The 24324-nt window shown below is 33.2% G+C and overlaps 3 protein-coding genes and 1 long non-coding RNA gene across 4 annotated transcripts; 1 reads left to right on the top strand and 3 right to left on the bottom strand.

Annotated features, from left to right (window-relative positions):
• Positions 1-5191: 5191 nt before the first annotated feature.
• On the bottom strand, positions 5192-6857 carry LOC131640249 (uncharacterized). The gene is made up of 3 exons (XR_009295195.1): positions 6493-6857; positions 6279-6344; positions 5192-5777 (listed from the first exon to the last, which is right to left on the bottom strand). It is a non-coding gene; the product is annotated as an uncharacterized LOC131640249 (long non-coding RNA).
• A 643-nt stretch (positions 6858-7500) lies between these two features.
• On the top strand, positions 7501-8623 carry LOC131640255 (uncharacterized). The gene is made up of 4 exons (XM_058910665.1): positions 7501-7749; positions 7847-8248; positions 8354-8399; positions 8493-8623. The coding sequence occupies exons 1-4, from the start codon at positions 7715-7717 to the stop codon at positions 8496-8498; spliced, it is 489 nt and encodes a 162-aa protein (XP_058766648.1). The 5' UTR covers positions 7501-7714; the 3' UTR covers positions 8499-8623.
• A 4598-nt stretch (positions 8624-13221) lies between these two features.
• LOC131640235 (uncharacterized) lies at positions 13222-18773 on the bottom strand. Its single transcript, XM_058910647.1, has 9 exons — positions 18278-18773; positions 18082-18168; positions 17547-17991; positions 17065-17452; positions 16479-17007; positions 15169-16389; positions 14850-15068; positions 13888-14745; positions 13222-13799 (listed from the first exon to the last, which is right to left on the bottom strand). The coding sequence occupies exons 1-9, from the start codon at positions 18771-18773 to the stop codon at positions 13222-13224; spliced, it is 4821 nt and encodes a 1606-aa protein (XP_058766630.1).
• An 832-nt stretch (positions 18774-19605) lies between these two features.
• Positions 19606-22335, bottom strand: LOC131640253 (uncharacterized). The gene is made up of 11 exons (XM_058910662.1): positions 21933-22335; positions 21691-21850; positions 21397-21487; positions 21189-21316; positions 21036-21108; positions 20800-20947; positions 20537-20694; positions 20320-20440; positions 20073-20243; positions 19931-19987; positions 19606-19851 (listed from the first exon to the last, which is right to left on the bottom strand). The coding sequence occupies exons 1-11, from the start codon at positions 22071-22073 to the stop codon at positions 19678-19680; spliced, it is 1422 nt and encodes a 473-aa protein (XP_058766645.1). The 5' UTR covers positions 22074-22335; the 3' UTR covers positions 19606-19677.
• Between the last annotated feature and the right edge of the window lie 1989 nt (positions 22336-24324).

Raw genomic sequence — 24324 nt, 5'->3', positions numbered from 1 at the left:
GATATCCAACAAGAGTAGAATACAATGATTTATGAAGCTACGAAGACTGAGTGTGAGGAAGTAAGGGTTGCGAATCCGAAAGGATTAATTCTCAAGTATATCAGAATGGCGTATCAGAAGAGTTGTGACTGTGTAAGAACTAAGGTTACAAGTAAGGGGACGTTAGGACACAAGTATATTATAGATTCATACTGTTAGAACGGAATCTCATCTGGGAAGAGTCACATGTTAGTCAAGGAAGAGATGTAAGCAATATTTTTTATCTAGTTGGTTGAAAGAAATTCGAGTACGAATTTCAATTTAGGGGGGAGAATATAACATCCTCATTTCTTATTCATATTTATGAGTAGAGGTTAATATGAATCTAAGTTAACCAAGTTGAATTTAATTGCTAATCCCATTAGTGGCATGGTGCATTAGTGATGCTTATGGCCCTAATTATATAAGAATGACATAAGACATAAGCTAGTATCCTTGTATGGGTAAGATGGAACTCATTAAAAATATGAAGTTAAGATAAAAGGTAAAAGTGGCATTTCCTTCACAAGCACTTATAAGGTCATAATATACATTTTTCCTCATCCTCTCATTATGTTACCCTGGAAGAAATCATAATTTGGAAGAGAGAGTTCGGGAAAGGTGAGGCGTCAAAAGAAGAGGAGGAAATAGGGAAAGCATTGCAAGGAAAGGACCTTGGAGAAGAAGAAGAAGAAGAATCAAGGGGCATCTTGATCAATTTGCTAAAGATCATCCAACCATCTCAATTCTCATCATTAAGCTCAGAACCTTCTCTTCAAGGCGAGTCCTTAGGTAGGACCTTGGGGAATTTAGGGGATTCTAGGGTTGTTTATCAATGGGGCTTTGGGTTGTGAGTTCTTGTATACATGATGTTTTCATGATTATTGTTGAAATAACATGCTCATGATTGTGGCTAATTCCAAATCATACACTTAACTATGTTTTTGCTTGATAAACTTGATTGGAATGAATACTCCTTAGGATATCATGACCCGCACAACTTGCTGTGAGAAACTGCCATGGAATGAACCCTTAATGTGATGCATGTTTGGTCTAATACTTGGTTTAACATGTTAGTACCATTATGGATTTAATGAATATGTTTCCCATGAAGTTAGGATGAGAAAAACATGAAGAAAATGTGGAAATATGGAGATTTGTAAGTTTGATTCGAATCAGAGAAGTTCTAATTCAGATCAGAAGCCTTCTGGTGCCCCCTGATTGATTTGATTCAAATCCAAGAATCACATAAGGTGTTATGATTCAAATCAAAGAATTACACAAGGTGTTATGATTCAAATCATAGCCCATTTTTGGCTCCTAACTGATTTGATTTGAATCAGAATTTACACATGATTCGAATCACGAAGGCAAATTTAGTTTCAAATATTGTTTCGATCACAACTCGAGCTCCATGACTCAAAATGAAGTGCGACAAAAGGAGTTGGAAAGCTAATCAAATGCTCTATATTATGATGAATAAATATCATTCTTATATGATAGCTGTGTTATATGTTAAGTACATGTTGGATTGCATGTTAGGAGGTTAAGATTAAAAATGCTTTAATAATATGCAAATAATGTTGTGCATTGATGTTAGGATGATGCTATGGAAGTTTACCCTTGTTATATGCATGATCCTTATCTTCTTTACATGTTGTAAGTATACATAATTATGGACTTATGTTTACTAAGAATGAGTACTGACATAGTAAACTTGGATGTGTAGTCAAGTTTAGGTAAATCATGTGTACTAAGAATGAGTACTGACAAGGCAAACCTGGACGCGTAGTCGAGTTTAGGAAAATCACATGTACTAAGAATGAATACTGACAGGGAAAACCTGGACGCGTAGTCCAGTTTAGGCAAATTATATGTACTAAGGAGGAGTGCTGACAGGGCAAACCTGGACGTGAGGTCCAGTTTAGGCAAATCCTGTGTGCTAATTAGGATAATTAATACACTAATTAACCAATAAGGTGCTATGTATATATTTAACTAATGCTAGAAAACTAATGACATGTAAAAGATTAGAACCTCACGTTAACTGATCGAACGGGTTCATAATAGGATTATGACGGGATCGTAGCAGGACTGTGACTAAAACCCGCGCGAGATGTTATAATTGAGGGGGTATCTTGTTTTCGTAGAAAAGAAGTCGTAAATGATACATTAATATACAGGAGCGTATCGGTTAATAATTAATTTAAGCAACACATAATTAATAAACTGATTTTATGTCTTAACTAATTAAGGTAAGAACCTATTCATTGAATTAATGACTCGATGCTGAAATGATTCGGATATAGTGGGTTTAAAGAATGGTTGGTTACACATCTAGCCATGAAATGTAACCATGAGCCTGGTTGCTTAAAAATGGTGTACATAGGAGAAATGGGTGTTAGTCGTTATGGCCCTCTTCCACGAACGGGAACAAGGATTCCTGGTACCCATAGTATCCCATAACGATTATTTCACTAGAGTATGTGAGAATAATCATATTTTATCCCTATAGAACCGAGATGATTCATAGCATAAGAGGACTCATTGGGATTTAGTAATCTCACCCCAATATTATTTGTTTTTCAGGTATAGTTTAGAAGCGAAATGTTCGGTAGAAGGTTGGAATTAAAGTCTTGGATGAGCAGCTAACTTGAAGATTGTATCAAGTAGGAGGACTTTTAAAATAAGATATAGGAGGATTTAATATTAATCATTAGATTTGATAAATTATCTCGATGAAGTCACATGTAAATATAGACATTAAATGTTGATCAAGACCATTTATCAATTTTAATGATTAACAATTAATCCTCCTATCTCTTATTTTAAAAATCCTCCTAATATATATATATATATATATATATATATATATATATATATATATATATATATATATATATATATATATATATATATATATATATATATTCCTAACTTTAGATTTTTTTATGTCATCTCAACTTTTGTATGTCCTCAGTGCCAAAAATTTAACGTCTTGCTGATATGATTATGGAGAATATTAGTTGGATGTTACACTTTTGTATTTCCTATACCTGCATTTACAACTAATTTACATCTAAAATTCCCTAGTAATATAATATTAAAAGTTTTTTAATATTTTTAGACCAAGCCCCCCACCTCCACCCCCAAACACACATTAATGGTCTCTAAAAGTGTGGCAAGTTATATATCATAAATACAAACACATTTTCTAATATTTCATTTATTACTAATTTTAATATTTGGACCATATATATCCATATTAGATGCCCAACCCAGGCCACTCTAAATCCCCAAAAACTTCAATTTCTCAATTCATATTTTTTTTTTATAGAAATTAAGAGTTTGGATTTAAAATGGTTGAAATATTTGTGTAGAAGTATGAGTTTTTGAAATTAGAAGTGGATTTTATTTAATAGAAAAAACAAAGCGTGTTTCTTTTTGGATCTTTCATTTCATTAAATATGGTGTGCATGAAGATGATGATCAAGATAATGATGAAACTAATATGAATTTCGAGCCTTCTTGATTGATGGATTCTATAAAAAGGATAAAAATATCAATATTTAAAAAACATAAATGAGCAAAATAGAAAGATAAAAAAATAAATGACTGAAATGTTAAGTCGGTTAAAAACGACTTCTTAAGACGGTTCCGAGCCTGATTTAAGAGTTGTCGACATAAGAAGTTTTCACTTAAGTCGGTTTTGGATCTGACTTAAGAAAATGTTATTAGGTTGATTACATAAAAACCGACTTAATAAGTCTAGGCTTTCGGTAAGCATTTCCTCCACTTGTATCCGACTTAAGAAGTTTTTATAGAACTGACCTAACAAGTTGGATTATTTGGCAATAGCCTCCACACATCATATTTACGAAGCAAATCCAAAAACATATTGCAAAAGTATTTAAGGAGCAACATTAATTCCTAACTAAATTAATTCTAAGGAGCACAATAGTCACTTGTTAAAGGAACATAACTTACACAAGGTTTCTCTCAGTTTTAACAAGCAAATTCTAGGACATGTTTCTCACGGTTTTAAGGAGCAAATCTGACACCACCTATGCAACATAATAGTTATTCCAAGTAAAACATATCAAGGGGGAACAACCACTATCGAAACAATATACAACAATCACTTTCAAAATAGCGAACATATACCAAACCTCAAGCATTTCAACAAAATCTTAATCGTATTGAACAGAAAGAAACTACACCATGGAATGCAACTCACAAAACACAGTACATACTCTATGAGATGCATGGGATCAACAGCGAAATTCTCTTTTTACAAAGTTCCAAAAAAGGTGATGAAAGAGATTATCTCCATACAACGAAATTTTTTGTGGAGTGGAGTCGGGGACAAGAAATCCATTGCTTGGGTAGGGTGGAAGGAGGTATGTAAATCAAAAGAAGAAGGAGACTTGGGGATTAAACATGTAGGAAGATATAACAAGGCATTATTGTCTAAATGGCCTTGGAGATTCTTGACTGAGGAAGATGCTATATGGAGAGGTGTGTTGGAAGGTAGATATGGGAATGTGAGAAACAAAATGTGGGGCTGTGACAACTCTATTCCAAAAAAAAGGAGTCATTATGGTGGAGGGACATTATGGAGCTGTGTGATGAGGATGAAGGACTCATGAGGAAAATTACATTTAGACTAGGAGATTGTAAAAACATTATGTTTTGGAAGAACCAATGGATTGGGATAGGTAATTTGGCTAGCCAATTTCCTTCTATATACAAGGAAGTGGTTTTTAAAGAAGATTCTGTCTATAACTATGGAAAGTGGACTGGAGAAGTGTGGGAATGGATCTTGATTAGAGGTACAGAAGTTCTGGGGAGCGAGGCTTCAAGGGAATATGGGGAATTGAAAACCTGTTTGGTTGGGATCAGCCCTGTCAATTGTGCCAAAGATGTTTTCATTTGGCCTTACAACAACTCTAATTGTTTCACTGTGGAATCGTATTATACGAGGTTAAATCAACAACCGGATTCTATGGGAGCAACTGGAATGAAAGAGTGTTTGAGTATCATATGGGGAGCAGCGGTGCCGTCAAAAATCCAGATTTTTGGCTGGAGGTTGGTTAGAGATAGATTACTAACACGGAGACAACTTCAAAGAAGAAATATTATAGCTCGTCAACAACAAGCTGTGTGTGTGTTTTGTGAATTGCAGGTAGAAGATTTAGATCATGTGTTCATGCACTGTTCTAAATTAGCTTCTTTGAAGAGTAGAATTCTATTGTGGATTGATACTCAGATGCAAACCGTATTGGATTGCTGCGGAAATTTGATGAATTGGATAGAACAATTGAAGGGCAAACTGAAGTGTAACAGGGCTGCAACTTTATGGTTAACAATTTGCTGGTGTATTTGGAAGATGAGAAATGACATAATCTTCAACAATGCAAAGTTTGATCTTGAGGAGGTATTTTACAAGATACAGTGGCATTCTTGGTGGTGGATTGTTTCAACTTCAAAAGGAAGTATCAATTGTAACTTCTATGAGTGGTATAAAAACCCTCCATTGTGTGCATGACGATTGTAACTTTAATTTGTTCTCCTTTTTTTCTTGTATAGGGTTGGAGTACCCCTAGTACTCCTAATCTTTATATAAGAGTTGTTTATGAAAAAAAAAGAGATGCATGGGATTGTTGGACCAGTCATATTTATCGAGTATTTGTATAAAGTCTCATTCATCATCTTTCTTTAACAACATGCGAGTGTGAATCAATTTGACGAGGATGAACCTGCAAACACTCATCATTAAAAGAAAAAAAAAATAAGAAACACTTTTTTTGAGAGAAAGAACAAAGATATTAAATTCACAAGCCTCCTTAGTATGATATGTCCAACACACACTACACCTAACTGGCCTAAGCACAAAAAATAACATTAAAGAGGTTTTTGATGAGTTGATTTGGGCTCGTGAAACTATATTATGATATATTCTCAAGCAGTTGTCAGTTTATTTTCACACACTATAAAATGAAACAGTTTATACAGAGCATATGTGAAGTATCCCTTCATTCTTCCTCTGTAAAACATATTTAAGATAAGCAGTTAGAACAGTGCATACTGCATAGATAGCCATGCTGCTATACCCCAATGCTATATAGATTGCCACCCAAAAAGTAATATAGATAGCCATGCTACTATATCCAAATTCTAAGCATATTATAGCAGTATTTGAAAGGGAAAAAATTGGGCTTATATTTAGGGAAGAGGTTCATGTATGCCATAACACTTACAATTGAAAGTTCAGCAGAAAATTTCTCTTTGTTGGTTGCATCATCATCTTTAGTTGATATTAATTCCTACAAGCATATAAAAGCTCAATCAGGCATAGTCTCAGATGAAAGTACATCACGTTGCATGATAAAAAAGAATTGAAAGATAAAAAGAATGATATTTAAGTTTATTCAACTTAATTAACTGCCTCTTTGACTAGTGCAACTCATTCACCTTCGTGCTTTTAGGGTTATGGCGCTTGTGTCGCCGGATAACAGTAAGAACTCTTCGTCCGAGATGAAGAGGGGCATATCGACGATGCTCTAATCAGAGAGTTGGTCACAGATAGTGAATGGGAGAGAGAAAGAGAGTGTCGGGAAATGAGAGGAACGGGGAAGTAGTGAGAACTTGAAGAGGAAGTGAAATGAAGGGATTCTACATAGGAGGAAATTATTTGTGGGTTTAGTCAATTTTGGAGTCATGCGGTGAGAAGTGTATGACAAAGACATTTCCGGTGAAGAACGGTTTGCAGTAAGAGAAGGGTTTGTAGTGAAGTTGAGTTTGCACTCAGATGGATTTTGTGTTAAAAAGAGTTTGAGAAGAAGAGGAAGGGTTTCGTTTCTATCTCAACTAGTAAAGGACCCGTGCGCTCGCACGGGTCACGTAAAGTCGGTATAAATATTTAATATATTTAATATGTTTATGGTTAAAGAATTCTAATAAAAGTTATAATAATTAAACAAAAAAAATTCGTAAATAATAATTAGCATATCCATATTAATTTAATGTATAAATTTTTATTTGTTTTCAATATGATATTAAAATTGGATAAAAAAGTTCATAGTATTATAAATAAATAATTATTATAAAAACAATTAAATAAATAAAGTTTTAGATACTGTAGAAATGATGTACTAATGTGAAATAGCGGGTCACGTAAAGTCGGTAGGAATAAACATTAAACAAAAAAAATTACGGTTAACGATTTATATAAAATAATATATTAATTAAGATAAACAATTTATTCGATGATAATTAAAAATTCAATATAAATTTAAATAGGTATTTTTAATTTGTTTTTTGCTATAAATATAAAGTCATGTTTGATGCACTAACATGTTTAATAATCTATGCAACGAAATAATTAAGTATTTGTATTACATTATATAATAAATATAAATCAATCAATTATTTTCCCACCCAATAAAATCATTTGACTTTTAGATTATGGTGTGAAATTAATTATTACTATTAAAAAGATATAATTAAATTTACTTCTGCATGTACAGAAAAAGGCATTTCAACAGTTTCCAAAAACTTGTGCACGTTTACCTACTGAAAGGAAGTCTAACAGGTAATGGGAGTTTGAGTATATATAGTACAAAGGACACAGTTTTTTTCCACTCTTCAAGTACCAAATCCTGAAACCTAATCCGTGAGTTGGAGATTTCACAAAATGGGTAGCTTCTCCCAAGTTGCAAAGGCTTGCAGGTACTCTTCGTTCTTTTTTTTCTGTAATCGAATCTCATTGTTTCGTTTGTTTGTTATGAAATGTCACTTTTGTTCATTATTTTTTCTGATTTTGCAGAACTATGAAATTTTTTGTTGTTCAAGACCCAGTCAAACGATTGGCGATTAAAAGGAGGATGAAGCAAAGATCGAAGATGTTGCGGATGAGTTTGAAGACGAAGAAAGAGCGGATTACCAAGTTGTGCACTGAGTGGGCTTTGCATGTGATGGATGGTGTTGCATGCGCCTGGCAAAGGGGAAGTAAGATTCAGAACATAGCAGGGGTGTGGCAGGATGAGATGCTTGGAATCAGGTGGTCGGGGAAGCATCAGGAATTGAGGGGTGGCTTGAGGTTCGCTGTACTTGAAGACGTGGAATTTTTAACGGATGTTCTGGGAAGTGTTGGACTGGAGATAAACCCCAGAATGATAGAAATATCGAACTCAGTGTATATTGGGAATTTTTTCTTTGAAAATGAAAGGTATAAGAATGTTATTATCCGATTTTCCGAAAAGGCATGCTATTAGGTTATATGAATTCAATTTAAATTTAAGTATTAAGTCTGTGTATGTTGTTTAAATGACAGAGAATGGATGATATGGACAGAGTTGGTGGAGAAGCTGAAAAGAATGGTTAGATATATGTTTTACGTGTTAAATTATTTGTTGCTGTCATTGTATGTTTCTGAAAGTAAACAGAAAAATTATCATTCTGTTGTATTGCAGGGTTAAAGAATATGTGTTGTTGGGTATTGATGGCTATGGTGAATGAAGAAGTGCAAAGTTTTGGAAGAACAGTAGATTGTTTTGGATGATGTTGTTGGGCTTTTTTTTTTTTCTATTTCAGTTGTATGTGGATTAATGTTATGTTTAAGACTTTTTGTGTTTGTTATTCATCAGTTTTCTTTGGATTGAAACAGCTAATGTTATCCTTGCTACTCTATAATTGCAATATAATAGTCATATGCTTTGCAACAATGTGTGAAAATCAAATGGATGAGCATGGTTTAAAATTATCATTTATGTACTCCTGTTAGTATAATTTGGTTATGTTTAATATTTTACTTATTTTTCAACATAAACTTCAAGTTAATAGGAGAATGGGAACTCTGATATATATATTGAAATATGCACATAAGCATATCAGTATGGCTAATAAATCTTGAAACATGTATTATAGTTTAGTTAAGTATGTATACAAATATATATATAAATTCCCAATGTTTTTGAAACATATTAGTAAGTGTTGAAGAATAGTAATAAAAATGTTTTGTATAATATTAAAATTAGTGGGATCAATAAGCAAAGTAATATTAGAAACTATAAATTTCATATTAGATTGTATAATTAATTTTTATTTAATAGGCGAGTGGAAAAAAAACAACTTGTCAACTTTTCTTAGTAAAAGATATTCTTTTGTGTAATTAATATTTTTTAAAGAATTATATATGGATTATTTATCAACTATTATTTGCATAAACTTTAAATTATGAATAATATATATGTTGATAAACACACATAAGGATGTCAATATGTGTAAAAAATATTGTAACATGAATTATAACTGAGTTAATTATGTATAAGAAAAGATATATAAATTCCTATTGTTTTTTTAATATGTCACAAAGTGTTGAAAAATAATAAAAATAGGTTGTTGAAATTTATTTCCATAGGATTTTAAAATTAGTGGGATGAATAAGCTAAGTAATATTATAAAATATTATTTTATTGAACTATTTAGTAATTAATTTACAATAGATGTGTGAGTTGAAACCAACATCTTGACAATAATCATATATTGAATATTTATCTACAAATATTTACATAAATTTTTAATTATTATAACATTGGTTTGATTTATTAAATGTGATTTTAAAAAATAAATTTTTGAAATAAAGTAGGATTGATAGAAACTATTTTTTGTTCCTAAAAAGTGGATTTTAATAAAAAATATATAATGTTATGTTTTTTAAAACACAGCAAAAATTAGAAAAGAGTAAGTAATAAAAAAAACAAAGGAAATCTAAATAAAACTAACGTGTACTGCATGGAATAGGTAGAGTTTAAAAAAAGTATATGCATGTATGTTTGGATTTAAGAGATAGAGATAAATTAAATGGCTTTCTTTTCGTTAGACTACAAAGTGTTGTTTTCAAATTAATTAGTAAATGTTTTGGTTACACGGGGGATCATAGGTAACAGTCATTATTGATTGAGATAGGGGTCATTTACTGAATAAGTCTAGGGAAAAGAAAAAGGAAACGTGCAAAGTTGAGTTATAACATATTTTGAACTGTTTACATTACACAACTTCTCTCCTTCTCATTCCAGTCTTTATCAAAACACTTACATCACTTCTGGAGATAGCAACAGTCTTCGACGATGAGGTTTGGAAGAAAGCCAGCGTATGGGTGGTTTCCAGATGAGGAAGAAGAAGTTATCAGGTTAGATACATGAATTCCTATTTAATTTATTTGTTTTGGCATAAAGTTCATGTGCGATCTAGTTAGGTTTTAGGGTTTTTTTTATTTCTGATGCATGCTAAAATAGATTTGTTTGATTAAAAGATCATGATGTGAATGGAGTTTACTGTTTAATATTTCCCAGATCAGGTCTTCGAAACGTTGTGGGGGGTCAAGTTGTATTGCAATTTTTGTTTGCCTGATTCTGTTAATCTATGAAGCATAGGTGTTTTATTCTGGGCCAATAGTGTGGTGTTATATATATTTTAAAGTTGTTAATCTTTCAAATATTCCCTGTACATGGTATATTTGGGGTGTTAATCCGTATTTGGGATTAATAATGTGCTCATGCAACTATAATTTTTCTTTCAGTGAGGAGGAAGCAATGAACGAAATTCAAAAACTCGTAGGTGAGGTTGAAGATGGCTCAGCTTCACAATCATCTGTCAGGTCGGTGAGAAAGGGTAAAGCAAATTCTAAGAAATCTGTTAGATTTGCAGAAACTTGCAACAATGTCCCTGCAGTTGTTCCAAATGTCAACAATACTGTTGTTCCTATGAGTAGTGTGAAGCTTGAAGAAGTTGATGTCCCCCTTGTCTCTGCGAACGATAATGTACAGACTAACAAAAAAACTGAGAAGTCAAAAACTGTTGTTGATAAAACAGTTGGGAAGAAAGCAGCTGAAGTTGAGAGGAGGAGTAATAGCAAAAATCTTGGAAGGACTGCCAACTTAAGATCTGTTACAGATGGGAGTGAGAGGAGCACAATGAAACTTGCGAAGAAGGGGAAAAATGTTTCAAATGTTAGGATAAGAATGTGGGGAGGAAAGCCAACATACTGCTGGGATATTGCTATAAAGAATTCAAGAGTAAAAAAGGATAATGTCCAGGTAAGCATACTGAAAATCGACCTCATATTTTAATACTTTGCAGATCTCAAGTGTTTATTCAATGAAAATTTGTGTTGTTGCAGCATTTCCCTAAGCAGATAGCAATAGACTGCTTGGCAAGTAATCAGAAGGAGGTAACTATTAGAGATTGTGATTTGAAACAACAATTCAAGTGTACTGTGAAGACGGCATACCGCAACGGGGCTCCGAGTCCGGCTGAGAAATACATGACTAAAGGATGGTACGACTATGTGAAGACCAAGGGGTTCAAGAAAGGCGACACACTGACTTGTCAGTTGGCGAGACATGGCACTTTCATTTATGTTACGATGAAGAAGAAGTGATGGGGCTGTTGAAAGGTGGTGGAAGTACTTTGCTTTTTTTGTCTGTTGTTGAAGTAGTTTCAAAGACCAAAGTCTTTGAATTTTTTGTATCTGGTGGTGACTTTTATAACTTATCTGAACAATGTTTTTTGTTTCCCCTATGGGTTGGTACTTTGCTCTAATGTTGAATGACTTTATCAAGACTACTATTATGGCACATGCTAAATTTTGAATGGTTATATGTTTTGCAAATCCTTGTGTTCTACATACTTCATGGTTGCTCCTTTACATTGGCCATCATGATTGGATCATGTGTGTTAAAATAGTTTATTTACATGAATTATATATGAAATGTTTTTTTAAGAAATTTTGTTTGATAAACAATTTACCATGTTAAAACCAAATTACACTTTATAAAGAATACATATTATACAATCAGCTTATATATATAGCAACTTCAATTTATGTAGGCAAACATATTTATTAAATGTATGGAAGGAAATATAGTGTCATGTATATTTAAAGGTCTGATTTGTAACATCTACTAACTACTAAAAAAATTGCAATAATTAATTTTTTGTTGTTAAAACTCGTTTACCAAACATGCTGGATATTTGTACATATAAAAAATGTAGGCCCATCAGTGTTGTCTGGCCCAAAAAATAAGGGTTATCACTATCTATCTATATATAGAATTTTTTGTCATAATGCATCAGAATTGAGGTCCTTATAAAATTTAATTCTGATATGGTGAAGTGGGGAGTTCCATTCGTCCCTTCTCCATCAAGCAGGTAAGTATAATTTGCATGCATGTTGTAATATAATAAATGGATTCCCCTGTTTTCTAAAATCTTTGCTTAATAGCAGTGTTATTCTTTACAATTTGTGTTTCAGTGATCCTGAGAGAGACAGTCTTGAATGGGCTCATAACATTAACAAAGAGTTTGAGCAAGAGCAGGAAAAGATGTTTGAAACACTCATAAAAGATGGGTTTCTTACTGAAGCTGAGTGCATGGCTGATCACACCGGGGAGGTAAAGTGGAAATCTAATATCACAGAAGCGAACATGCGAGGCCAAAATGCTCTGGTAAGTTCAAAACCCAGTTAAATCCACTGCCGTATATAGATCTATATATATCGTGGGTTAATAAGTAGAAAGTTATAATGCAGAATATTCCAATGGAAATATCAAGGACATGTTTTCGTAAAGACCAAAATGCAATAAGGATGGTAGATCTTATTGACGGAAAGGGATATCACTGTCGTATTCTTAAGGCTGGCAGGAATGAGTATGAGAAACGTATTGGAGTTGGTTGGTACGAATTTGCAAAGTCAAAAAATCTTCAAGTTGGAGATTTCATAGAATTCTCCATGATTCCATTTTCAGATCTGATGTTTGCGTTCTTGGGGAAAAAAGTAGCTGATTAGGATGTAAAGATGTTACTTGTAGCTTTAAATTTGTTGTTGATGGTACTTAGATTGTAATCACAGATGGCTCTGTAATGGATTTAAATTATGGTTATCAACGTGAATATTTTTACTATGCTAAGCTTTGAATTGTTGATGTTCTACAATCATTGATATTATGGCAGCTATAATTCATCGTAAGTCTTCAATCCAGTTGTACAGATGAAAATAAATTATCAGTATGCAAAGATGATATCAAATCTTCCATTCATGACAGTTAATAAGTTGTTTAAGTTGTAAGCTAATTTTAGGCAACTGAGCACAAAACATATACCAATAACAACAGGTCCATAAATATTGCAAAAACTTATAGACTACACATTTTCAAACACTTCTTTGAAGACAACATTTGTTGTGGTGGTCAATGGAAGTTTCTCCTTATCATGGATCAAGATTTTAAGGCCTTTTCTGCTCTTTACTCTTGAAACTGCAACATATAACTGGCCATGGCTGAATACGCTCCTCGGTAAATATATGCCAACATGATCCAAAGACTGACCTTGAGATTTATTAATAGTCATAGCATAACAGACTGTTATAGGAAACTGTCTTCGTGTCATCCTGAATGGCCATGGCGTCTGCGTTGGAGTAATGTCCATTCGGGCAATATAAATGATACCGCCGATGTTCTTGCCTGAAATGATTTTAGCTTCGATGACATGATCAGCCAATCTTGTAACGATTAGACGTGTTCCATTGCATAAGCCTTCTGCTTGATCAATATTCCTGAGCAGCATGATTGGAGTATTTACTTTCAATCTGATCCTATGATTAGGAAGTCCCGACGTTCTCAGTCCATTCAGAAACTCAGGAGTTAAAACATCAAAACATTCATTGCCATCACCATCATGCGTGTCGACTGAATCAGAGCTTAGGTATTCTTTTTCATCCCCTGAAAATGCAGTGCCTTTATATTATGATCTCTTAAAGATGGAAGTGAAAAATCGTCGGATAAATTTTCACAAAAAATTAAATATTACCTGGAAGATTGTCTAATACATAGTGATTTATTTCATCTACTGTCTCAATTGTTCCAGCCAATATTGCCCTTGACTGCAGAAAAGCTACATTATTGAATTTAGCTTCAAAATTTGGATAAGTGTTTTCGAATATGGCTCGAAGGGGATCATCGAAATTAGATATCAAAATATCTGCTGGGATATCAATATCAGCATAGCCATCGTTAGGTTCTGCCAGTTTTCCATCTCCAACTTTTAATATCCAATTTGAAAACCGTTCTAACTCGGATGCCGATATGGTCGTCCCAGATTGCTGAAGCCTCATGTTTTTTGTAAGTTTCAGAACCTTACAATGATCCCAAATGTATGATGAATTGATAGTTGCATGAATTATATCTGAACGGCTGCCTCTTGGAATAACCGGTAGAATCTGTCTGAAATCCCCACCAAACACAATTACCTTCCCACCAAATATTTTATCAGATGACCTGGTTCCACCCATGATATCTCTGAGTGTTTTATCCAAAGCCTCAAAACAAAATTTGTGACACATGGGAGCTTCATCCCAAATTATCAATTTAGATAATTTTAGCATGTTACCCCTGTCACTACCCTTGTTAATGTCGCATGTCGAAGATTCAAGTGTGGGGATCGGAATTTTAAATTTCGAATGTGCCGTTCGACCACCGGGGAGCAAAAGGGATGCAATACCTGAAGAGGCAACTGTCAAGCATATTTGTCTTCTTGATCTTATGTAGGAAGCTAATGTTCTCCACATGTATGTTTTCCCTGTACCGCCGTATCCATACAAAAAGAATACCCCTCCGTTCTGGGTATCAACAGCTGTCAAGATTTGTTTGAACACATCTCTTTGTTCATCTGAAATAAAGTCAACACATAATTTAGATGCTTCATATTAGAAATATAAGTTTCTAAGTTATATGAAATTCTTCTGCCTAATTGATGTTAACTACTATTTACACCTGTGAGGTTATTATACAGCGTATTAAACTGTTGAAGTTGTTCAGCAGGATCGTAGTTTCTCTCTTCGTAAATTAAATTATTTCCAAGCTCCTCATTTATGTAACCATGTGGTTTTGGCATTCCAGGAAAATCACTTAAACTCTTTCTACTGCGTTGGAGAAGTTTTTCAATTTCAATCAACGTCAGATTGAGAATTTCTTCATTTGTTAGGCGCAGATCTGTTAAATGAACAAAAATAAATAAATCGCTGGTAAATATTGGAATAGCATAGTAATATTATGTGTAATTAATTACTGTGATCATATTTTTGTAATATACCTCTGTTGTTTGCAATCCTTTGCTGAGAATACAGAATTCCATCAGATAACAGATGTTGAGTTTTACTCCATACATGCTTTGGCCTATTAATGCTACTTGACAATAACATGTGAACAAAAAGTAATCTCAAATAATGTCCAGAACCCCAATGAAATGCTTCTGTTATTGCAGCTATGAATTCTCGATCATCCCCAATAAATCCCATAGCAAAACATGCATCACGGAAAGTATCGTACCTAACATTGTTTACTGTCTTTATTTCATCGTAGCTTTTCGGCCCTTTCACATGTGTTAGCATCATCCTTAGATAGTACAACTCCCCGGTAGTTGGAGGAACCCAAATTAGTCTTCCAATTGTGTATCCCTTTTGTCTGGGTTTCCACTCTCTTTTTTTCTTAACGTATACAAACTTTGAAACAAAATTGCTATACGTTAGTTGGCGCGCTTCGTCGTATTTCTTGTTTGCTTCAAACCATGAAGTGAACATCGACTCAGTAACGCTCGGTTTATCAAGGACTTTGGTAATGGGACTGACATCAGTATAAAAAACAGAATTTTGTCCCTCCCCATGAAAGTGAAGTCTTTCTACAGCTGGTTTTCTTCCATGAATGGAAAAACCATAAATTCTCCAAGCAGCTTCACTTGGAGAAACGTACCTACAGTCAATATACTGCTTTATTTCATCGACGGTTTCGTGTTGCGAAACAGATCCATCTTCATTCATGACAATTGCAGCAGTTATTCTGTCGTATCCTTTGTTGATGTATTTAAACAAATATTTGACGGATGTGCTTTGATTGCACCATTCCATATTAATATGAGCTCTGTACTTCAACAATAACTTTGCATTGTAAGGAACAACAAATCTGTTATCAATCTCAATTCCATTCTTAGAAACTGTGTGTCCGTTGTCCCTTCGTCTATACACCGGATATCCATCTTGATCAACGATCGTATCACGTCTGAAATCTTTAGGGAAGTATTTAGAACATTTTCCTTCCTTCATACACGTAGAATTACGAAAAGCATTTCCGCAAGGTCCGTGTATCATGTGAGATTTGACCAAGTTATATAACTCTTCGTCGGTGTCTTTGTTTGGTATTTCTGCTGATATGATACGATCAATGTCAGCGGGTGTTGGGTACTTGCTCGACGGATGAAGGAAAATTAATATGTGCGCATGGGGCAACCCTCTTTTTTGGAACTCAATTGTGTACATATCTACAAATATAAAATGAACATATTAGCCTATAACATTACATTAAAAATGAATAAGGAAGTTAAATTAATCAAACTTACAAATTACTTACACGCAAGAACCTTTCCCATGATACTCTTTTTAGTCAAATCGGACAGTAACGAATCAAATTTCAATTTGAAGATTCTTGTTATGAGATCCGGACGATCAGACGCTTTCAGATTTGTAGAACTTAATACGCGCTGTATTTCTGGCCAATTGGGATTACATGTGAATGTAATAAACAAATCAGGAAATCCAACATAACTACAAATTGCCATGCCATCGAAATATAACTGATCCATAAATCTACGGCTTCCAACATACGACGAAGGTAGGACAACTCTTTTCCCTGTAGCTGCACCACGTGTATGTCCATTTGTCCTAGCATCTGCAAGATGATCATACTTCCCTACTCGTAGTTTTGACTGATTCTTTCTTAACCATCGAAGTCTCTCGGATTCCATCATTGTAAAACCATCTACCAAAAACTGTTGAAATAACCTCCTTGACCTGAGAATTGTCTGTGCCTCGTTTTTTCTTGACTGAATCCTAAAGGCGAACCACTCTCTGATTGTAAGTCTGTTTCTCTTGGTTGCATCCTCCCATGGAACATCGTCAATTTCCGATACCGTGGTCGTTGTTTCTGCATTACGGACCGCTGTAGATCCTTTATTGCGATGCCGTATGTTTGGTCTGTAACCATCTTCGCCGTAAGGGAAAAGTAAAGGATATTGAAAACCCAAATAAGAAGTGTGATATTCATCTATTCTCTGAAGTTGGCCACATTGTTTTTGCATTATAATATCCCTTTTTTCGGCAGTATCAACATCACCAACAATGAGAGCAGCAACTTCTGAAACTGTTGGTTGATTATATATTCTTCCATCATTTTGACGATCAGAAATGAGACGGAGTTTTAGATCTGCAACATTTCCTTGAGAAAGTATGTCCCTTGCCATCTTGAATGACTGAGCATGAACATTATGTTCATATAACATTGAAGACAACTTTTCAACTATATTAATATCAACTCCGTCCCTTTTTCTGCAAAACATCCAACATATAGAGTTCAGAATGTTGAGAATTGCAACAACAAAATAATATACAGTGTTGAAACAAAGATGTATAAAGTAAAAACCTGAAAATATCAAATCTATTCTGAACTTCATGTTCAGTATCGTATATATATAGTTGGGCAAAACGGGCCTTTTCACCTGGCAAAGGTAACATGCTGCCTATACGATGACATGTTTGACCTTGAATACGATAGTTAGGGGGACCTCTACCATTATTAAATCTGTTATCCATTTTAGCACCCGGAGAAGTAAATGCGAACATCATATTGTAAAGACGAATCTGTTGTTGGAATATTTTTGATTCACTTTCGTTTTGTTCAAACAACAGGCTCTGCAATACGGGTGGAGGTTGTCTCAACAAAGGTATTTGAACCTTTCCTTCTCCACAACACATTGAGAACTTAGGATTAGCAGAATGTCGAGACTTGTTTTTCCTCTCCATATACCACATATTTGCACCACATTGCTGACACTCACATGATGGGTCACCTAAATCGTAGTATTCTCCTAAACAAAAATGTACAGTTGTCAGGTAAAATAACATAATAGATAATGATTTTTTAAATAAAGAAACATATCAATAAAATAAAATACAACCTGATCTTTGAACATCTACTTCTTCAATGTCAGTGTCAAAACCTACTTCATGCTCGTCGTTTGAATAGTTGGAAACTGAACTGCAGGCTACAGCAGCATATAATAATATGAGTTAGAAAATATTATGTTATTATATTTGGTTAAGTGTAAGAACATTCAAAATCGGTTAATAATCCATCACAATAAAGATACTAACCATCTGAAGAATTACCGGAACCTTCATCCCCTTCACTGTCATCTTGGAAAAGTTCGTTGGTGCTGGAATCTGGATTAGGTGTATGGCTTGAAGATGCCGTCGCACCGCTCATAAACTGGTTATCAAATCTCCTTCTGAGGTTAACTCCTAAATTGTTAATGTTCTTTACAGAAACAACTCTTGGGCGTTTTTTTGCTAATGAACTTGGCAATGTATTCAATGTTGATACATTGTGAGTTTTCTGCTGTGTATTTCGATCAGTTATGGTGGAACTTGGAATATTTGGAGAAATAGAAGATAGTGGTAATCTGAAATGCGAAGATATAGTATCAGCAGGGGGTTGAGTTTGACATGCATTTTCTTTGTTCATTGCCGCCAATGCCTTGGCTCTCTTAGCTCGTAGAACACGAATTCTATGATGTCTAGCATCAAATTGCCTTTTTCTTCTGATAACATTCATGAAGTGATCATGCTCATCGCTTTGTTTCTTTTCCATGATTTCTTACTTTGAAGATACAATCATTCTGCAAAATATGGATGAATATGCAGGGAAGCATGAAATATATAGACAAAGACTCCCTCCAAACTATTTGTTTATGGAGGGAAATAGCTGAATATGAAAAGTTTATGTCATCTCCCTATTTTATGCAGTTAAAAATATTGTGACTTAATCATTAAATAAGCAAAAAATGAATGCACCAAGCAACCATAATTGCCTGAAGCGTGCACAAATAAGATGAGAATGTAGTGCAAGCTACTGTTCATATGTCAGGTAGGTATGATGGTTGACATGATGCTGGTGCAGTTTTCAAGAGCGACATTAAAAAATTTGTAAAACACATTTGGTGAGGTTATATTTAAATAATGCATGCAGTATTCAAATCAAGTTGCCAAAATTACATTGCCAAAATTTGTAAAACATTACTGTAAATAACATTGCCAAAATTATGGTTTAATGAAAAAATACTGTGCAAATCAAAGCGATTCTGATATATAATTTATTATTCAAAAATTAATTTTCACTTGCAGGTAAGAAGAAATATCATGTAGGATGGTTTACCACTAATTTGTTTCCAAATAATATGGATCGTTTGTATAATCGGACAACATATCACGCAATATTAAACACAAACAACAGTTAATATACTTAGCATTGTATAATCGGGCAATATATCATGCAATATTAAACACAAACAACATACCATACACCATTGCTACAGAGAAATTATAAGAAAACCAAAATGATAATTGATATTTGATATCGTATGACAAAATGATAATTGATATTTAATCCATGGATCATAACTCGTGTATCTTGTACCAAAACATTAAAACAACTGTCAAGAAAATATCACAAAATAACAATAATGATGGAAATTAAAGTGGTTCTGGTGGAGTCTTCATGCATCCGATTCAATCTTAACTTTCTTTGCAGGCTTGGTTCCTGAGAGCTGGGTAGTACCATACGCTTGTAATTCGGAATCTTCAGCATCAAGATAAACAGGACTTCCTTTGGATGGAGTATTGGTCACTTGTTTATCAGGATCATTTTCTCCATATGCCGACAACGACTCCTGGAAGAAAACAAATTAACAGTAAGTATAAAGAAAATACTGTAATTAACAGGCTAAAGTTTAGTCAACATTAACATACAATGGATTCATCAACACGATCAACAACTGGGTTTTGGTTTAAAGATTTGCTATCTCCCTGCAAATCAGATATTGAGATGAAGATTAAGATACAAATATTGATAAATAGACATATGTAGATGTGCAAAGAAAAATTTCCATACTTCATCAGTAATATAATCTTTCTCAATTTCCTTTACAAACTCTTCATCATAGGAAAGTTTCCAAACAGATGCTTGGCCAAATGTTGGCTGAACTTTAGCCCTAAACGCCATCTTTTTACCAAGTAGCATGTCAAGATCATCTGGATATATCATTGGGTCGTCGTCACCTTCCTGCACATTAAATTCAATGTAAGTACTTCATTCATATACAAATAAACATTAAAATAGGTAATGAATTAAAATGAACCTCAAGCATTGCTTTATAAATACTATCAGCAGACTTTCCAATAATGTCGGCACAGTCAGAGTCCCAAAACACAAAGCGAAATTTGGAATCACCATCAACCACATATATGTCAACTCGATACCTTTTTACATAAATGCATAGGAAAATAAAATTAGAACACTACAAATATTGAATAATGGCAAATGAATTAATCTGATTAAAGGTTGAAAAATACAACCTCGGTATGGCATGTTCTACATTCTGTCCACATGAACATTTGTATGGATTGTTCACATCAGATGCCTTTAGAGAACATTTAGTACACCCATAATAAAACCAACCGTGTTTTGAGACAAAAAATCTTTGAGTTGTTCCAACAGTAACGCATAACATGTCCTAAGATACAATAAGTTGAATATAAAAAAATGCAACACTCTAACAAAAATCATCTGTATAAAATAATATTGATCTTACTATTTGAAATTTGTTATAACCATGTACCTGTTTCACCTTGCAAAGTTCACTGAGAGAAATACACTTGGCCTTATGAACGAAACTTTCGACTGGGGTGAATTGAGAGGCACCAGACCAAAGAGACATTCCCTTCGAAGACTGCGAAGGCTTTTCAGTCTGCTCATTTGACGGTAACCTGAAACATTGAACCAAAAATGAATGTAAATGATGATAAATTTTAAGGGAGCTTATTATACTTTAAGAATATAACAATTTGTGTATACTTTGATAAATACTCAGTTATCTCTGGAATGTCTTCGTTAATAAGCAACTTAGATCCACTCCAACCATTTGAGACTGAAAAAGACCAAAAATAGAGTATCAAATTTATTGCTCTGCGAATAGTATTTGAAAAATAGGAGATTATTGATACAAACCTTGTGATTCCTTTATCATTGCATGAGTTAGTATTATTACAATAGCACCACTGTTTTTTTCGTCGTGGTAGAAGTCCAAAAATTTTGTTCCGTAGCTCTCCCATAATGTGCAGTTAACAATGACTCCTCTGCAGAAATAAACATAAAAAATATCAATAAGATAATAATGATGGAACACAGTTGTAATATTTGAATTGAGATAATTTACTTCAAGTCTTTAAGACTCAGTGAAACAAATGATTTTTTTCCAGAATTGTTGTATTGAAAATTGTTGATTTCTTGAACCACACCAATGATATCTACAAAACATAGTAAGAGAGAAAGTTAAAATCAACTTCTGTAATAATAAACAACATTGTAGTATGAAGAAATCAAATGACCTAATATATTTACCTTCAAGTCGGTTCATCTCACAATTTCCTCCAAGAATATCATTAAAGTCTTTGAAAAAAAAATCTTTTGGGAGGAAGGTTCTGAATTTCAACTTCCTTAACAGTTGTACCACCAATAAACACAAATTTCTTGTCGTGATCACAAAGCTTCCACTGAAAATCGTTTTCATAAACAGTTCCATTGTTGATTATGCAAGACATGTTTTCGCGTATTCTTGCTTTCCATTTTGGTGTGTGGTCAGAACGAATCAAAACTTGTATCCTATCACCCTGACGATGACAAACAACAACAATATCATAACTGAAAAATATAATAACCTAATAAACTTGTTGAGAGAATACGGATCATTACCGATACGTCCATTAGAACCATCTCCAGATGCTCCTTACCCTTGCTGTTGATAACACTCCAAAAATCAACAACTCGAACGGCCAATCTCCATGTTTCTTTTGAATCGTTGAGATCCTTAATCGGGGAAAACTTTCTGCTCATATTCTGTTGAGAAAAGTAGTGGAAGAAACAGAACTCTATCAGTAAGGTTGAATGAAGAAAAAATAATGGAAATGGTGAAGGTGAAGAGAAACCCTACCGCTCCACTGCTGTTTGAAAAATGAGAATAGGGAGATGGAAAAGTTTACACATGCAGTGGTTAGACTTGATACGAAAATATATAGACATAGGGAGAAATGATGAAAAGTTTGTTTATCATAAATATGTATGTTCCACTTGCAGCTAAATTATAGAGTGCAGTACACGTTTTTGCATATTCCAATAAATAACTTTTGCATTAAGTAAAGTGTGGGAATGTAATGATGATTAAATGTAAAATTACGCTCAGGGGTATGCAAAACCATGTTTTATTGTTTGTCATTAGGGTAATTAAGGCAATTTGGTAGTAATTCATTTTTATATATTAAAATAGATGTTGTATTTTTTTAATGAAGTTGAACAATTTGAGCAGCATTTCGTGGCCTCTAAGGATGAATGATACATGGAAGGAAATCACACCTAAGGCAGCAGATAAATCTTATCTTAATCTTAATCTTAATCTACTTAATATAAATGTAAAGATGTCATGATGACAACCCTAGCCACATGTCATCCTTACAACAATCGAAACCACATGTCATCGTGAGAATAAAATCTTAATTATACAAACCTAATAATAATAATAATAATAATAATAATAATAATAATAATAATAATAATAATAATAATAATATTATGATTGATGAGATAGAAATCCAGGCCCAGACTCAAAGGCTACCATTACGGCTGCTGTAGATGAAATTGAGGACAATCTATATTACTACCTAATAATAATAATAATAATAATAATAATAATAATAATAATAATAATAATAATAATAATAATAATAATAATAATAATAATAATAATAATAATAATAATTCATGAGAATCAAACCTTAATTATACAAACATAATAATAATAATAATAATAATAATAATAATAATAATAATAATAATAATAATAATAATATTAATATTAATAAAATATTATGGTTGCTGAGACAGAAATCCAGGCCCAGACTCAAAGGCTACCATTACGGCTGCTGTAGATGAAATTGAGGACAATCTATATTACTTTAGTGATGTGATCTCTGCGGGAATTCCTGATGTTGAAAGGTTAATAACATACAGCCTTCTGACGCTTCAGATTTTTCCAGTACTTCTTCCTTCTCTAAGGATAGATTTCATAGGATTCACAGTACCAACAACTATTATCTTCCTTTGATTCGGATCAATGAAAATAGATTTCACTCCTGATTTCAAAACATTCACACTTCAATAAAATTAAATATTAAAAAAAATACTAAACCATAAAAAAAAAAAATTCAGAATAATAACAAGTTTGAAAAATTAAAGCAAACCTGTGAAAACAAAAGGGAAACTCTCGTGTACTTGAAGAAGAACTAACTTCAGCCCCTATTATGATTGACCAAACACTCAGTGGTTGCCGCCAAGAATACCATCAGATAGAGAGAGGGAATACCATCAGATAGAGAGAGGGTTGAAACAAACGGGGTTGAAACAAACGCTTCTTCCACTTCCGCAATCCGAAACGAGACCCAGTGACGCCGTGAAAGCTGAAGCAGAAGGTTTCTACGGAGTTCTCATGGGCGGCTAGAGAAAACCCTTTTTTATTAATTAATAATAATAAAAATTAACATAAATTTTATTTATTTTAATTTATTTACAATTACAATTATACACATATAAAGTTTTAGTTATTTCAATTTATTACCAATGATAAAATAAAAATAATTATAATTATTAGAAATAATATTTAAATGACAGTTATGTTATATTCATCAATGTCGTTATTATTCATCCATTATAAATTTATAACCTTTTGTGTCACATAAATATAACATTTTTTGTCGAGTGGTGAAGTGGTCACACATCTTCAAATTTTGTCAATCAATGTCATTATAGTCATTTATAAAAACTTTCTATTATGATTTCATGACAATTAAAAAATATTTACTATATTGACATCAATTCTTTTTTATAGATAATATTTAGAGAAAAATAAATTGATTTCTCATAATTATTCAATTAACATATTGCATATATTTATTTTTTCGTAATAAATTAAAGAGTCGTTTTTGTAGGAGCAATCTAAAAAATATATAATTGGAATAAATATTGAACTAATTTTTAAGTTATGTTTTAATATAAAAATAAGTTATAATTATTTGAAATACTCACATTTTTTACT

Source organism: Vicia villosa, unplaced genomic scaffold (assembly GCF_029867415.1).
Source record: "Vicia villosa cultivar HV-30 ecotype Madison, WI unplaced genomic scaffold, Vvil1.0 ctg.003014F_1_1, whole genome shotgun sequence".
NCBI classification, from domain to species: domain Eukaryota; kingdom Viridiplantae; phylum Streptophyta; class Magnoliopsida; order Fabales; family Fabaceae; genus Vicia; species Vicia villosa.
The sequence above is the reverse complement of the archived record's forward strand: the minus strand, read 5'-3'. Positions and strand labels throughout refer to the sequence as shown.

Coding starts and splice junctions, on each gene's coding strand:
- LOC131640253 (XM_058910662.1), bottom strand. CDS start 22,073: ATGAGCAGAAAGTTTTCCCCGATTAAGGATCTCAACGATTCAAAAGAA. Junction 20,441..20,536: donor GTAGAACATGCCATACCGAG/GTTGTATTTTTC, acceptor TTATGTAAAAAG/GTATCGAGTTGACATATATG. Junction 19,988..20,072: donor AAGATTATATTACTGATGAA/GTATGGAAATTT, acceptor TCTGATTTGCAG/GGAGATAGCAAATCTTTAAA.
- LOC131640255 (XM_058910665.1), top strand. CDS start 7,715: ATGGGTAGCTTCTCCCAAGTTGCAAAGGCTTGCAG. Junction 7,750..7,846: donor CAAGTTGCAAAGGCTTGCAG/GTACTCTTCGTT, acceptor CTGATTTTGCAG/AACTATGAAATTTTTTGTTG. Junction 8,249..8,353: donor TTTTTCTTTGAAAATGAAAG/GTATAAGAATGT, acceptor TTTAAATGACAG/AGAATGGATGATATGGACAG.
- LOC131640235 (XM_058910647.1), bottom strand. CDS start 18,773: ATGGAAAAGAAACAAAGCGATGAGCATGATCACTTCATGAATGTTATC. Junction 17,992..18,081: donor AGTAGATGTTCAAAGATCAG/GTTGTATTTTAT, acceptor ATTTTTGTTTAG/GAGAATACTACGATTTAGGT. Junction 13,800..13,887: donor TGTATTAGACAATCTTCCAG/GTAATATTTAAT, acceptor CTGCATTTTCAG/GGGATGAAAAAGAATACCTA.